At 38.6% G+C, this 13104-nt stretch overlaps 4 protein-coding genes across 6 annotated transcripts in view; 1 reads left to right on the top strand and 3 right to left on the bottom strand.

The window, feature by feature from the left end:
* The window catches only part of dym (dymeclin), a 62203-nt gene extending 58005 nt beyond the window's left edge, over nt 1-4198 (bottom strand). For 2 of the 3 annotated variants that reach the window (XM_005720368.1, XM_005720370.1), the window contains exon 1: nt 1017-1266. The gene's annotated coding sequence lies outside the window, so the exon portion shown is untranslated. Of the gene's footprint in view, nt 1-1016; nt 1267-4136 lie in introns of those variants that run through there. The other variant, XM_005720369.1, reaches the window with a different exon arrangement.
* c21h18orf32 (chromosome 21 C18orf32 homolog) lies at nt 2016-3698 on the bottom strand. Its single transcript, XM_005720371.2, has 3 exons — nt 3587-3698; nt 2581-2781; nt 2016-2359 (listed from the first exon to the last, which is right to left on the bottom strand). Exons 2-3 carry the CDS (start codon nt 2758-2760, stop codon nt 2294-2296), a joined length of 246 nt encoding a protein of 81 aa, XP_005720428.1. The 5' UTR covers nt 2761-2781; nt 3587-3698; the 3' UTR covers nt 2016-2293.
* Nucleotides 3730-8217, top strand: rad1 (RAD1 homolog (S. pombe)). The gene is made up of 7 exons (XM_005720372.2): nt 3730-3797; nt 4145-4382; nt 4496-4604; nt 4694-4851; nt 5079-5179; nt 6129-6227; nt 7478-8217. Exons 2-7 carry the CDS (start codon nt 4188-4190, stop codon nt 7653-7655), a joined length of 840 nt encoding a protein of 279 aa, XP_005720429.1. The 5' UTR covers nt 3730-3797; nt 4145-4187; the 3' UTR covers nt 7656-8217.
* A 69-nt stretch (nt 8218-8286) lies between these two features.
* bxdc2 (brix domain containing 2) lies at nt 8287-12460 on the bottom strand. Its single transcript, XM_005720373.2, has 10 exons — nt 12262-12460; nt 10998-11109; nt 10861-10904; nt 10707-10777; nt 10567-10616; nt 10403-10476; nt 9400-9450; nt 9108-9209; nt 8877-9005; nt 8287-8783 (listed from the first exon to the last, which is right to left on the bottom strand). Exons 1-10 carry the CDS (start codon nt 12409-12411, stop codon nt 8538-8540), a joined length of 1029 nt encoding a protein of 342 aa, XP_005720430.1. The 5' UTR covers nt 12412-12460; the 3' UTR covers nt 8287-8537.
* Nucleotides 12461-13104: the final 644 nt, after the last annotated feature.

Genomic DNA, 13104 nt, shown 5'->3' with positions numbered 1-13104 from the left:
GCAATGCGAACCAAGCTCTTGCAATGGTTGTATACTGTATACAATAAACAACTGGGCTTCAAATTAACTACAGAGTTAGCAAGTTCATTAAGGTTAATGTGAGAATGAATGAGCTTCTGCTTACATTTATACATCTCCTACACTCAGATCTAAATAGGAATAGACAGAGGCCATCCTTGTCGCTTTGGGCTTTAAGAAACAAGGGCACCAGGGGTGCCAGGGATGACTGTGGTTCAACTGGATAGGTTCGATCCCTGGCTACTGCAGGTTGCATGGGGAAGACACTGAACCCAGAGTTGCATTCACTGGAGTGTAAATGTTTGATTAAAAGCACTTAGACATATAAAATGTGCTTGTATGAATATGTGTGAGTGTGTCTGTGTGTAAAGTTGTGATGACACGTGCTGTATAAAGTGCTCTCAGAGCTTAAGCGCAAGAGTGCTATACACGAGTGAGAGCCAGTCTATATACACTCCTGGTTCTTCATGTTCGTGCATTACAAAACCTGTAAAACAGATCTCACCAACTCAAACACAAACTCATCCTTGAAAGCCAAAGTTCAGAGCATCACAGCAGGACGACACACACTGAACCAGGACATGGCTTTTGTTTTTTTCTAACGACACACCTTAGACACACAGGTGTAGTCAGCATAAGTGAAGTGGAGTACAGTATTTACAATATTTGCAGTGCTAAACCATAAAGGACAATTTTCTTTCTCCAGCAAGAGCTAAAATTACGTTTTCATATTCACTATATTATTTCAACATTTACTTTAAATGACACTGTTTAAATTTTTTTTTTAAATCTACTTGCACGACGTTAGCTTGACCATACTGATTTCAAGCGCAGGAAATAGCCTGCAGCTTAGCAGTTTTCACAGTAAACAATATAAACTCAAAGTCCCACATAAGAATGAAACAGGCGCTAATAAATTTCTCATTGAGGAGTGCTTTGGTTTAGCCAGTGGTTAATAACGCATATACAGAGAGCAGCCAGCTGACCGCTCAGCTTACCTGTCATAAACGCTTCTCTCAGCTCTCCGCGGCTCTGCCGATTCCCAGGACCGTTCAGGGGCGACTACTGTTTTTTAAAGTGACCTGAAGTTTAGTCCAGTTGATTTATTAAGTACGAATGACAAAGGAAAGGGTCTGAAATTGTTTTGTAATTCAGACAGTTAAGTTTACTCTACATACTCCTTTCCTCCATGTTTTCCACGTAGCCACCCTGTGCGTAATGACGACATATGGGCGTTTACTACATCTTCTTCGTGTGTTCGTCTGGTTGGAAGCTATAGAACTGCTGCCCTCTATTTTTATAACTTCTCTATTTTACATTTTTTTAATAACTAGTGCATGTCCATGCTATCGCATTGTTTCGGCTGTTCGCAAACTAACAGCAAAATATATATTAATAACATAATATTAAAAAATAATAATAGTGGCAGTACATGTTGTTTATATGTTTTTTTTAAAAAAAATTTTTATTTTAGGCTATTGCTAGGTGATTTTAAGCATATATATTTAGAATTATGGGGTGTCCTGAGGCATCTTGGAAAATTGGCAGTCCGGTCAGCATCATGGTGAACGTGTTTGAATAAGGGGAAGCCAAGTTACACAACAGAACATATGCAGACACAGTAACAAGTCAATAATAGCATTCACTTCACTGGCTTAAATGTGGCTGATCAGTGTAGGGTATATTCCAATACTATAAAGATATTAAATGTTATTAACTATATTTTTTCTTTTTGAGCAATGTGTGACAAAGACAAACGTTTCCCAGCTGCTTCCATGTCTGGAGTAATTCTTGCACTGTACATGCAACACTGTTACTACTGGCAGTACACATAAATGTCAGGTCTAAATTTTTAGTTTATACCTACTTCCGTGTCAAGTTGCTAACATTCTTTCATATTTATTTTAATTATTTCAAAGTTATATGAACAAAACAGCTTTCTTAACAACTCAAATATGAAGAGAACACATTATTCAAAATGAAGAAAAAGCAGCAGAAGCACTTAAGAGGTCTTGTTTATTTTATTCATTATTTATGCTTAAAGTTTAACTTACAAAATCTATGTCCTTCAATACAATAAACAGCTGTATCAAATAATGATTAACAGAAAATATATCAACAAGATGGATGACAAAAATAAAAACAAGCTCCAAATAACAATTGGAAGGTTATAAAATCCAATTAATTCTAAGGTGATTTATAAGTTAATTTATAGTTTCTCTAGAAGAATTAAATATTTACATTGTTTCTGAAGCATTGAATATATTTTGAGGCGTCAGTCTGTCTTCTTATCCGTTGCTATTGTAGATCCATTAGCAGTGGCCTCGCCGTTGCTTTCAGGCTGAAAAACATGAGTGAAATTTTTTTTTAAAACTTCAAATCAAATAACTATGAAACTTATACGTTAAAAATGACACAACACAGAGACCCTTTGAGTGGCTCCTATTAGTTTTACTATCATTTTCGGATATATTCGCTCTATATACCAGAGCTGGGAAATATTTCCATAATTATTTTTAAGTTTCTTAATGAAAACATCACAAAAATTTTCCATTTACTTACCTTGCAAGTCCCATTACTCTTTTCACTAACTTTTTGGTCATTAGCACTGGTCTCCTGCACTGCCTTTTTGCTCCAGAATATATTAATAATGGGTGAAATAAAAGGATAGAGATAAGGCTCCAGGAACCTCTTGTAGACCCACAAGAGGACAGGAATCACAATACAGGGAATGCACACCATAGCTGGTAAAAATGGAAAAACCTACAACAGAGAAAAAATATTGTGAGTTGTAAAAAAAAATACATAGTAAGTTTATGGTTGGTTGTTGAGATATTGCTACAAGGTTCCTGTAGAATGATTTACTAACATTTCATGAATTTATTAACATTTATACAATAATTAAAAAACAAACAAACAAACAAACAAACAAACAAAAACGACAAAAACAAAAACCCCACATCAAACAATCCAACATGCACTTTAAAACACGAAAATAAAGCAAAAAACATATTGGTTGAAATGACAGAAATGTGTACATAATTTGAAAAGTAACAGAATCTTGCTTTATAAATAGGTTACACAAATTTAAAAAAGAAATTTATGGCATATTTACAACAATTACTGCCTACGTTAATTTTAAACTCTTCTGGTCTATATACGTTAAAAATGACTGTACTGAGACGTTTATTATTTTGTTTGTTTTATTTATTCTGGCAGCTTGGGTCCTCCACACCGAGCGACCTGTCAGCCATACTGACGTTTACAAAGCTAACCTGAGCTACCTTAGTTAACGGTGGAAGGAAGCTTTCTTTCACACGACTACACAAATTACTCTGTTCGTGATTTTTGTTGTTGTGTGCTGTAAATTGTTTTTCGATCATTTTTTAACTTGACACAGTTGACACACTATTGGTTTCATGCTCTCTAAGCTCAAATAAAACAGTGAGCTAAAGCTAGCGTCATATCACACCCGGTAGCTTGTTATGAAAAACTGTCACCAAAGTTCAGACAGGAAAATAAAAAGATTTGAACTGTTACACGAGGAAAAAAGAATAAAGACTCTCACCTCTCCCAATCACAAAATGATGTTGTCACGCACTACCGATGGGCAGAGTATGTTTTATGGCGAAATATCTGGAATGTTGCTGACGTAAGACGTACTTTAATCCAACTTCCGTAGAAGAAGAGCGACAGGCGGAAGTTGTTCATCACCGGGCGCCTTTCTTCAAAAACAATCACAAGAACTGCTGCGTAACAGCTTTATAAGAGACACGAAGGTAGTTACAGTTTTTCTGGGGAGAATATTTTAAATACATTAATGTATAGGAGAATCTAGATAGTACAAATGTAAATTATATTACCGTTAATTTGTGTTTTACGTCGTTTTAAACTCCAAGCGAGCCACAGTAAAAAAAAAAAAAAGCTTACAAGCTTAGTACTTCAGTAAAAGCAAAGTGACAGTTCGGTGTGTGTGTGTGTGTTGTAGAATCGACACAAATCACTTTGGCGCATTTACATTCTGTCCGATTTAGAATATAAAAGATACGCCATTCAACAAAGTTTTACCTTCATGCGCATGTGATGTATGATTGGAGCGGCTAATTTGATGTGTTTACCTTTACAGGGACCTCACAGCGGGTATCTGTGCGCCTTTTTTCAGCGCTAAAATGCCTCTCTCCACTCAGTCGCAAGGTGATGACGAACAGTACGTTTTAGTGGCGAATTTGGACAATGCTCGTAATCTCTCCAACATCCTGAAAGCAATCGCCTTCAAAGATCACGCCATCTTCACAGCTACAACCAATGGCCTTAAGGTCACAGTGGAGGACTCGAAATGTCTGCAGGCCAATGCCTTCATCCAGGTGTGTTTCTCTTGTATTTTGTCAGTGAACACACTTAAATGAGCAGGTATGTTTACTTTGTGTTTAATCCTATAATACTGATACCTTAGTGAAGTTGTACTCATGTCTCCCAGGCTGAGATCTTCCAAGAGTTCACCATAAAAGAAGATCTGGTGGCTTTTCAGATCAACCTCACTGTTCTCCTTGATTGCCTCAATATATTTGGTGGAACCACAACACCAGGTAAAATTCATAAAAATAAACGAATTAAAAAAAAACCCACCTGAGATGGGACTCAACATGCTTTTTATCTGTTTTTTGTGATGCTGCAGGTGTATCAACAGCTTTGCGGATGTGCTACAGGGGGTATGGGTACCCTCTGACGTTGTTCCTGGAGGAAGGTGGTGTAGTGACCGTGTGCAAGATTAACACGCAAGAACCAGAAGAACCCATTGACTTTGAGTTCTGCAGCACTAATGTCACGAACAAGGTTAATTTCACTTTTTCTGTTATTAAAACTGGAATATTAAATATATTAAATATACAAAAAAAATCAGATGGGAAACAATAAACCAATGCAAACGAATCCATTCAGAAATTACAGTTTCTCTGGTTTCCTTACTTTACAAATCCAATGGGCATAACACTATTTGCAGGTGTTAGAAAAACAGGAAACACAACTCAGTAACAACTGATGTATCCCTGGCTCTTTTGTAGGTGATCTTGCAGTCAGAGAGTTTGAAGGAAGCCTTCTCTGAACTGGACATGACGAGTGAAGTGCTACAGATTACCATGTCCCCCAGCCAACCATACTTCAGGTGTGCTGTCCTTACTGTACTTTTTCTACAGTGTCGTGCTGGTTTATGATTACGTTGCTGACCTTAAAAAAAAATCACTGTGTTTAAAATGACTGTAAAGTCCTTTACACACCAAGAGCATTGGGGGGGGGGGAAACAGATGAAATTCAGAATTTAGTACACAACATATGTAAACACTGAAATGGTAGAAACAGAGACTCTAGGTTCAGAGCAACAGGGAGAATTTTGCGGTTTCATTCAGAAGTTGAAGCTGAATCACGACCGCTTATGTATGTACATCTTTCCAGATGTCATTAGGGTAGTTTGAATTCTTGTGGGCAGAGTTAGGATCACATCTGAGGGGGCAGAGTAGTCATTTTGTAGAACTGATTGTGTTTCTGTATTGAAATTGTGTTGTTTACTTTTGCTGCATCACCAGTTTTCAGTACCGGTGTGTGTTTTAAGCTACAAGTAGACTTTTGCTACCAAATGCAGTGGTTTGATTGGCAGATCTCTTTATTCTCGTTCTGAAAATTGAAAAATATCGGAGTCCGAAAAACATTTTCAACGCACAAAATCTTCAAATTAATTCTTTTTATAAGTCTGGTGTGTAAAGCTCTTAAAAGAAAAATCACTGACGATATCCACTGGGAAAAGTATTTGGGATTAGACATAATCCACTTCTGGGAAACTAAGTCTTCTTAACGTTAAAGTTGAGGCATGTTTTATGCTGGATTGTATCGATCTGATTGAAGCTAACACTAAATATAATGTATAGCTAAGCTAAAGGTAGGCACAGTGACTTTCTTCAAGGATTTGTTGTAACAAAATAATCTTTTTCCTGTCATTCATTATCAGTGTGCTGAGGTAGTTTGCAGTCTAACTTTGTCCCCTCTGCATTATTTTTGAAAGTGCTGCTCTTTTTACCTTTCATTTATATTATTATTATTTGATTTGTTGATTTTCTAAGGTTGTCAACGTTTGGGAATGCTGGAAATGCTCATTATGATTACTCGAAAGACTCTGACATGATGGAGCTGTTTAAGTGCACCGAGACACAAACGAACAGGTTAGCACACGAACACATGCGCAGATTATTTAGACTGTAGAGAACACAAACTAGCCATAGATGGACTGGGAGGACAGGAAGCACCAACACAGCGACTAAAACCAAATGTCATACACAGTAGAGAATGACATAGCAGAAAATGTGTGATCTTTATCTCGCTGTAAAGTCAGTCACGACTGTCTGTGACTGACTTTACTCTCATTTTCAGTCTTGACCCTTTTACATGCCTGTTCACGCATGGTTGCCAGGCAGATAAGTCTGATCATAATGTGAAAAAGTTGAAGATGTTGACATGAATAAGTCCAAATATTAAAAAGTTATAACCAAATATACACATCTTTCCTTTGAGAGTCATAAAATTAGTATATCTGTTCAGTCACTGTGTCAAATATACCCTTGGACAACAAAGTTGATCAGATTCTCCAGCATCAGTCGGGTAATGCCAACAAACTAGACTGTAAATGATGACCTCCAGCAATGGTAGAAGTCATTTTTAATGAAACATAAGAAATGCTGGAATATATTTGTATTAAACTGTTGTTTAGTATTTTATCTTCTTTAAATCTAGTTTGTTTTATTTGATTGTAATTCTGAGCATTTTGTGGCTTATGTTTTGGGAAACTAATAATAACCAAAGGGCAGTGATAATATTTTTTATTATTAACAAACTAAGCTTTGAAAATATTGACACTCACTTGTGTGCACACACTAATAACTAGTGCCAGTGTCCTTAACCTAAGTATGAACTCGGATAGGTATACACTCACCTTGTAGGCACTCTAGAAATTCCTGGAATTGGAAATACTTCACTCAAGTAGACTCCCATGGTTTGACCTTGTGTTGTATACTTGTGTGCAAACTGTAATTGCCAGCATGGCTCCTAACCAGAGGTCTGGCCACAGGACGTTGCAGCACCTGCATGCAGGTGTTTAGGATTATAATCATTTCCCCGGTGACTCTTCGTCCCCTTTACATCTCCTTAAAAGCAGACTTGTTATAACTTATGTAATAGAGCTTGTTGACTGGATACATTTGACTTGTAACTGAATAAAAAGCACAGAAAAATAATGACATTTACAACTGCAACTGGATATGCTGACACTGATGAGTCAGCACTCCTGGATCCAGTGTTAAGTGTTTTCTTGGTCTTTCTATCGTATCATGTTAAAAATCTCTGCAAGAGAAATAGTTTAGGCATAGTTTCAGCATATCCCCGTGTAATGCTTTGTTTGTATTCTGTCTGCAAACAGATACAAGATGTCCCTCCTGAAGCCGTCCACCAAAGCCTTGGCTTTGTCCTGTAAAGTCTCCGTCAGGACAGACAACCGGGGCTTCCTCTCTCTGCAGTACCTGGTCAGGAACGACGACGGACAGATCTGCTTCGTAGAATATTACTGCTGTCCCGATGAGGAGGTGGAAGAGAACTGAGAACACCAGATTCAAATCTGACTTGTAATAAGCACCTTAACTACACACCGGAGTCCAGTTTGCCAGAGGAGGCAGGTATGGAGAAAATGCCGGACTTGTAATGGGCACAGTGGAGTAAACAGAAAATGAACTGATTCATCATTTGCCAGATTTGAGAGAAACAGATGTTGTGCTTGTGATTTGCTGCTGATGTTCTTATGCTCTCTATGATTACGCCACACGTCATAATCGTAGCTCGATGTGCTGCAGGAGTATACAGAGGCATGTTCGATGTGTGTTCAAGTACTCTATTGATTACTATGGTGACTCAGCTGTTTTCAGTCATAAGTCTCACAATTTGTGAATGTTACTCCTGAATTTGAGTCTACTTGTTAAATGCAGCTCTCTTTATATTTGCATATCAGAGCTCGTCTTTTGACATATGCTTCCAGATGGCTGACAGCCTGTAAAACAGGACACATTAGACCCAGCTCACTGAGCTAAAACAACTAGACAGTGATCTAAAACAACTCCTATTCTACCTATTTTGAATAGGTGTGATTTCTCTTAAGCTGTGGACACACTTCCTCCAAGTCTATGCTGACACTATTCCAAAAGCCTTTTATGGAGTATACATCACAGGATACAGAGATCAAGTTGGTATTTTATTTCTATGACATAGAAAAGAGTTTTTACTCCAACTCAATAAACATTACATCAAGAAAAACTTGTTTATCAGAAAAAGAAGAAAGGAGTTCATAAACTGGGGCAACAAAACATGATGCATATTTTCCCAAGGACTGTTTCTAACACTGTACTTGAGTCCTGACTGTGTGGTGACATTCCCATATTTTTACTGAATAATGGCAGCAGCATTCACTCAGCTTATTGCAGTCCATCCAGTTACCTGCGTGCCATCTGCATCCTTTGTCTTTTGAAAGCTTTTTGTTTTTTCTTCACCACTTTCGTCTCAGGTGCTTCCGTCTGAATGTCAGCGGGCTTTTCCTCAGCCGGTGTCAGGAAGACATCCGCTGTAACGTCACTTTCCAGGTCCTCCTTCGCAGACGTCTTCTTTCCTTTCTGCATCTCCTTTACCATCTGCTTCTCTCGCACTTTGGCTGCCGCTGCCAGTCGCATCTCTCTCCGGTGCTGCAGGAGCATACAGAGAGATGTTCGATGTAAGAACATTAGTATATCAGGAACATTAATTGTAACTTCAGCTATCGTGCAATGGATTTTTACCATGTTAGGAGAACGGAAGTCTGGGTTTTCATAGAGCGTAGGCCCCCCAAAGCTCCCCTGAAAGATCTTCATGAGGTTAAGAACAAAGCGAGGCCCAATCTCCACTAGAGAGCCATCTTCCTCAATGATCTGAACACAGCCAGAGGAAAATAAGAAATATTTCATTCGGAATCTGCTCAAGCCAGGGATAAAATATCAAATGAAATTTAGAAAAGTATGGCGGAAGAGTACCTGGTAGTTTCGAAACCAAATCCTGTTGTCTGCAATGGTGAAGGTGAAAACATGGTCCACAAAAGGCTGACTCTTAGGATGGTAGCGTGGGGTGGAAAAGGTCTACAACAGAAAAAATGAATGAGTTCAGTCAGAAAATAAAATTTGTTCAACTCTTCAAGAAAAAAATGTTTAAAAAAAAAAATCACATCTGCTCCATTCTTACAGTAAAAACATGATATGTAATCGGACTTTAGACTGAAAGTGTCAAAAACTGCAATCAGTTTACATTCATGCTGTCCTGGAAACGCACCTGGATGAAGAGCTCTTTCAGTAAAGCATAGTGAGGCTCCTTATCGAATTTCTGTTGAAGAAAATAAAGAGTAAAAATAAAAACTTCAGCTCTTGCTCAGGCGTTTTTTCTTAAATTCAACTTAAACACAAAAAAACTTTCACTATTCAGATCACAGGCCGAGAATTTTATATCAGAGCGAAGACATTGTGCAGAGTTTTGTGACGCTATTTGTAGGGATGGGAATTGAGAACCAGTTTATGTAGAAAACCGATTCCTTGGAATTGTTATTCTGCCTTTCTAGATCGCTCTTATTGGTTCCTGCACGGTTCACCTGTCTGAGGAGGAAAATGGCGACGCAGTCTGGAGCGTGGATATGGACACTTACTTTTATTGCACAAAAGACTGAGATAAATGGTTAAGTGGAAAACTGGACAGAAATAACTGCATTATGCTGCTAACACAACTTCAGCACTTGTGTGGTCTGCTTTGTATTCTCCAAGAGAAAGATCTTAGTGTTCTCATTGGGGACTTGTGTTAGTGTGTGGGGTTGTAGCCTCAGGTTTATATTGTTAAATAGTGTGTTTCAGCTAAGTTATAGAGTAACATGAAAGTAATGTAACGAGTACTGTAAGGAATTATTTTTCCAGGGAGTAATTAAGTAACGTGTTCTGTGTAATATGTCTAACATGTTCTGTGTAACCTGCACAAACATTTAACCCACAGCATGCAGTTAATTTGCATGAAGGTAATTTCTATATTGCTTCTTAGCAACTGTGGTGACTTTCAAAACGGACCCAATGACAATCGATAAGTAATCGAATCGATAAATGATATTGATCTTGGAATCGCTAAATTCTTACCAATTCCCATCCCTATTTCCTTGACTACACTAAACCATAAATATCTGATGTGGTGTTGATGAGACTCATAGTGCAACAAATTCGGAATAAAGACATACTGATTATAAACTAACAGCAAGTCTAATTTATTACTCCCGGCTTTATGACCCAGTTCTACTCACAGGATCAAACGAGAGCAGCGGCCTGGATCCTTTGAGGCAGTTTCCTGTCAGTTTGAGTTCGGCCAGTGTGTGAACTGTCAAAGAGGAGGGGCAATGCAATTATTTTTCCCAACGTATAACAAATGATTGCTGCATTTGAGGGCTTTAGTGGCGAAATAACTTACTGTTCTGGACTAGGAACTTTGCAGAAGGGCCATGGGGGCTGTTTGAAATCCTACAGGACAAGAACATGATTGAACTTAGTTCAGATTGGCTCTCCTATGAGTCTGATGTACACGAGATGTAATACCAATGAAATTCTCACCACATGTAGAGGTCCTGCTTCTTCTTGGCCTCAAAATAGAGGCACTTGTTGCAGTTTTTGATCTCACAAACCTGCCAAACAAATGACTTTATTCTCCTGGATGCTTTATATATGTTATGTAAGAGTAAACTAAGATGTTAAACAGCAAACTTACCTCGTTTATGACAAACAGCTTATCCTTTCTGTCCATTTTTGTGTCTAGGCACAAGATTTGTGGGTTAGTAAGGTAAGACAGATAACACAGGTGTTTGTGTGAAGCAATGCTGTAGGTCAGTGCTACATGACACTAACCTGCCTTTGCATGAGGCATCATGGTCCTCAGGTCCTGCATCAGGTGTCTGGTTCTGAAGTTGATCCCTCTGGAGGAGAAAATCAGAACTCTTTCCTTGTTGGTCCATTTGCCCTGTTAAAAACAGTTTAGCTCAGAACATTGAACTAAAACAAATACCAGTTTGCAATTTCAGTCTTAAAATGCAACAAAACAAAGAAACAGCGTTCTTCTACTACGGTTCAGAACAGATATGGGTCTGCCCGGGAGTTTCTCCCTGTCTGTGGAAGGCTGTTGGTCCATTGTTTACCTCAGCTGTCAATTCTAGGTAAGAGGGATCCACATTTATTCAATCTGGAAGAGACCGTCAAACTTTGTGGAAGTAGTACCGGTCAGTGACCTTTGACCTCCATACTGAGGTGAGTTATTGAGGATATGCTGAACCTTTCTGTTGGTAAAAGCTGCTGTTTTGATGCTTTGTGAATAAACCCTCCGATGTAAGCAAACTGCTTATTACAGCAAAACCTTTTTGGGACACTGAGTCTACTTTATAGCCAAGTGCTGTTGTTGTTTAGCCAGTGACTATGAGTAACAGCAACAACATCAGGAACAAATTAGCATGTTGTTTCCATGTACAAAAGCACTGGTTTGAGGTGAGGATAACGAGGATGACGTTTTCTTAAAATGCTGGTGAGCTTCTCTCTTTTCCTTTGCATTTTTGTTTCTTTGATGAAGGGGACCCCTTCTCCACAACTATAAAACACAAGCATAATCCTTCAAGTCTTGAGTCTGAAGACGAAGGCACGAATTTAAATTAGCCTCATAGTTCGAGTTCTACGAGTTCTCTTCCTTTGGTGTTTTACACATGTAGCCAAGCTTCAGCCTCACATGTAAAATGCGAGTAGGTGGAAATGTCCTTCCCGGCCACTGTATTTAAATAAGCTGGGGGAACATGGCCGCCGCCAAAAAAAAAAAATCACGAGCCATTTATGTATTTTCAATTTGTTGAAAGGAACGTAATAACACACTATCATATTTTTGAGCACAACATTCTTTCTTTTTACTATTAATTAGCCTTAAATACCGACTGTACGTTTAAGAAGGCAGTTTGGTTCATATCTGTGTCGATATCAGATTGGGAATGTTATGATATAACGAATTCCTCTATCTGATGCTACACACTGAGTAGGTTATAGATAAGTAAGTAAAGTAGCGCGTAGTTGGTAAACTGAAGTTGGCTCACCAGCTAAAATAGTTCAGTGGACAATAACACGCTATAACTCTGACCTGAGAGATCGGTGCTGGCACCGTGATCTCATGTTCCTTCTCTCTTCCCACTTCCTCTAGGCCTTTGCCTTCATCTGGTACTAGTTTTCCTTTTTTCGGCTTGAAATCAACGGAATCCTGGCCGGCACGTTTTCTCTTGAACGGCGACATGTTTGCACGCACACGGAAGTCTCCTAAAACTTATCCGAAGAAAAAAAATATATAACATAAAACAAAAGTTAGACTGACCTCTAGTGTCCTGGAGATGGTACCCCAACGTCTTTTTTGGATGGAGGCTCTAGAAGAAAGAAAGAAAGATCCCCTTTTTCAACCCTGGCATTGGAAAAAAATTATTCATTTATTCGTTCATTTATGTAACTCCTGCCTGCCATAGAGACAGGAGTGGCATGATGCCAATTCCTGCCTCCACCTGCCTGCCTAACCCATTCTATGGCTGTGTCCCAATTCAGGGTCTGCACGCTTGAAGTACGCGCACTACGCATACTACGTACGGTAAGTACTAGAAGTACGAGAAGTGCGGAAGTGAGAGGCTTGTGTGAAATGGGACGGTCGCGCTGTACAGGTTGCCTAGCAACCATGATACTAACCGCGAGACACGTTACATACAGCATTGTTTGACAGAAATGAAGGAGAAAAATGTTTTGTTGGTCATTCATTTTTGTCATGACATCACTTTGATTAGTTGAGTATCTGAGGCTGAGACCACAGGACTGTAAAACATGATAGTTGGGCTTCATTTCTGTGCTGAACAGTCATGTAAGATTAGTTAGTAAATAACAATTAGTTAATGTTGTTCATGAGACTAAAATCATCTCACTGTGGTAATGTAAATATAATATGGCC

Source organism: Pundamilia nyererei, unplaced genomic scaffold (genome assembly GCF_000239375.1).
Source record: "Pundamilia nyererei isolate P.nyererei 1_Seehausen unplaced genomic scaffold, PunNye1.0 scaffold00002, whole genome shotgun sequence".
Taxonomy (NCBI): domain Eukaryota; kingdom Metazoa; phylum Chordata; class Actinopteri; order Cichliformes; family Cichlidae; genus Pundamilia; species Pundamilia nyererei.
Note: the sequence above shows the minus strand (reverse complement) of the source record. Positions and strands in the feature narration are given on the sequence as shown.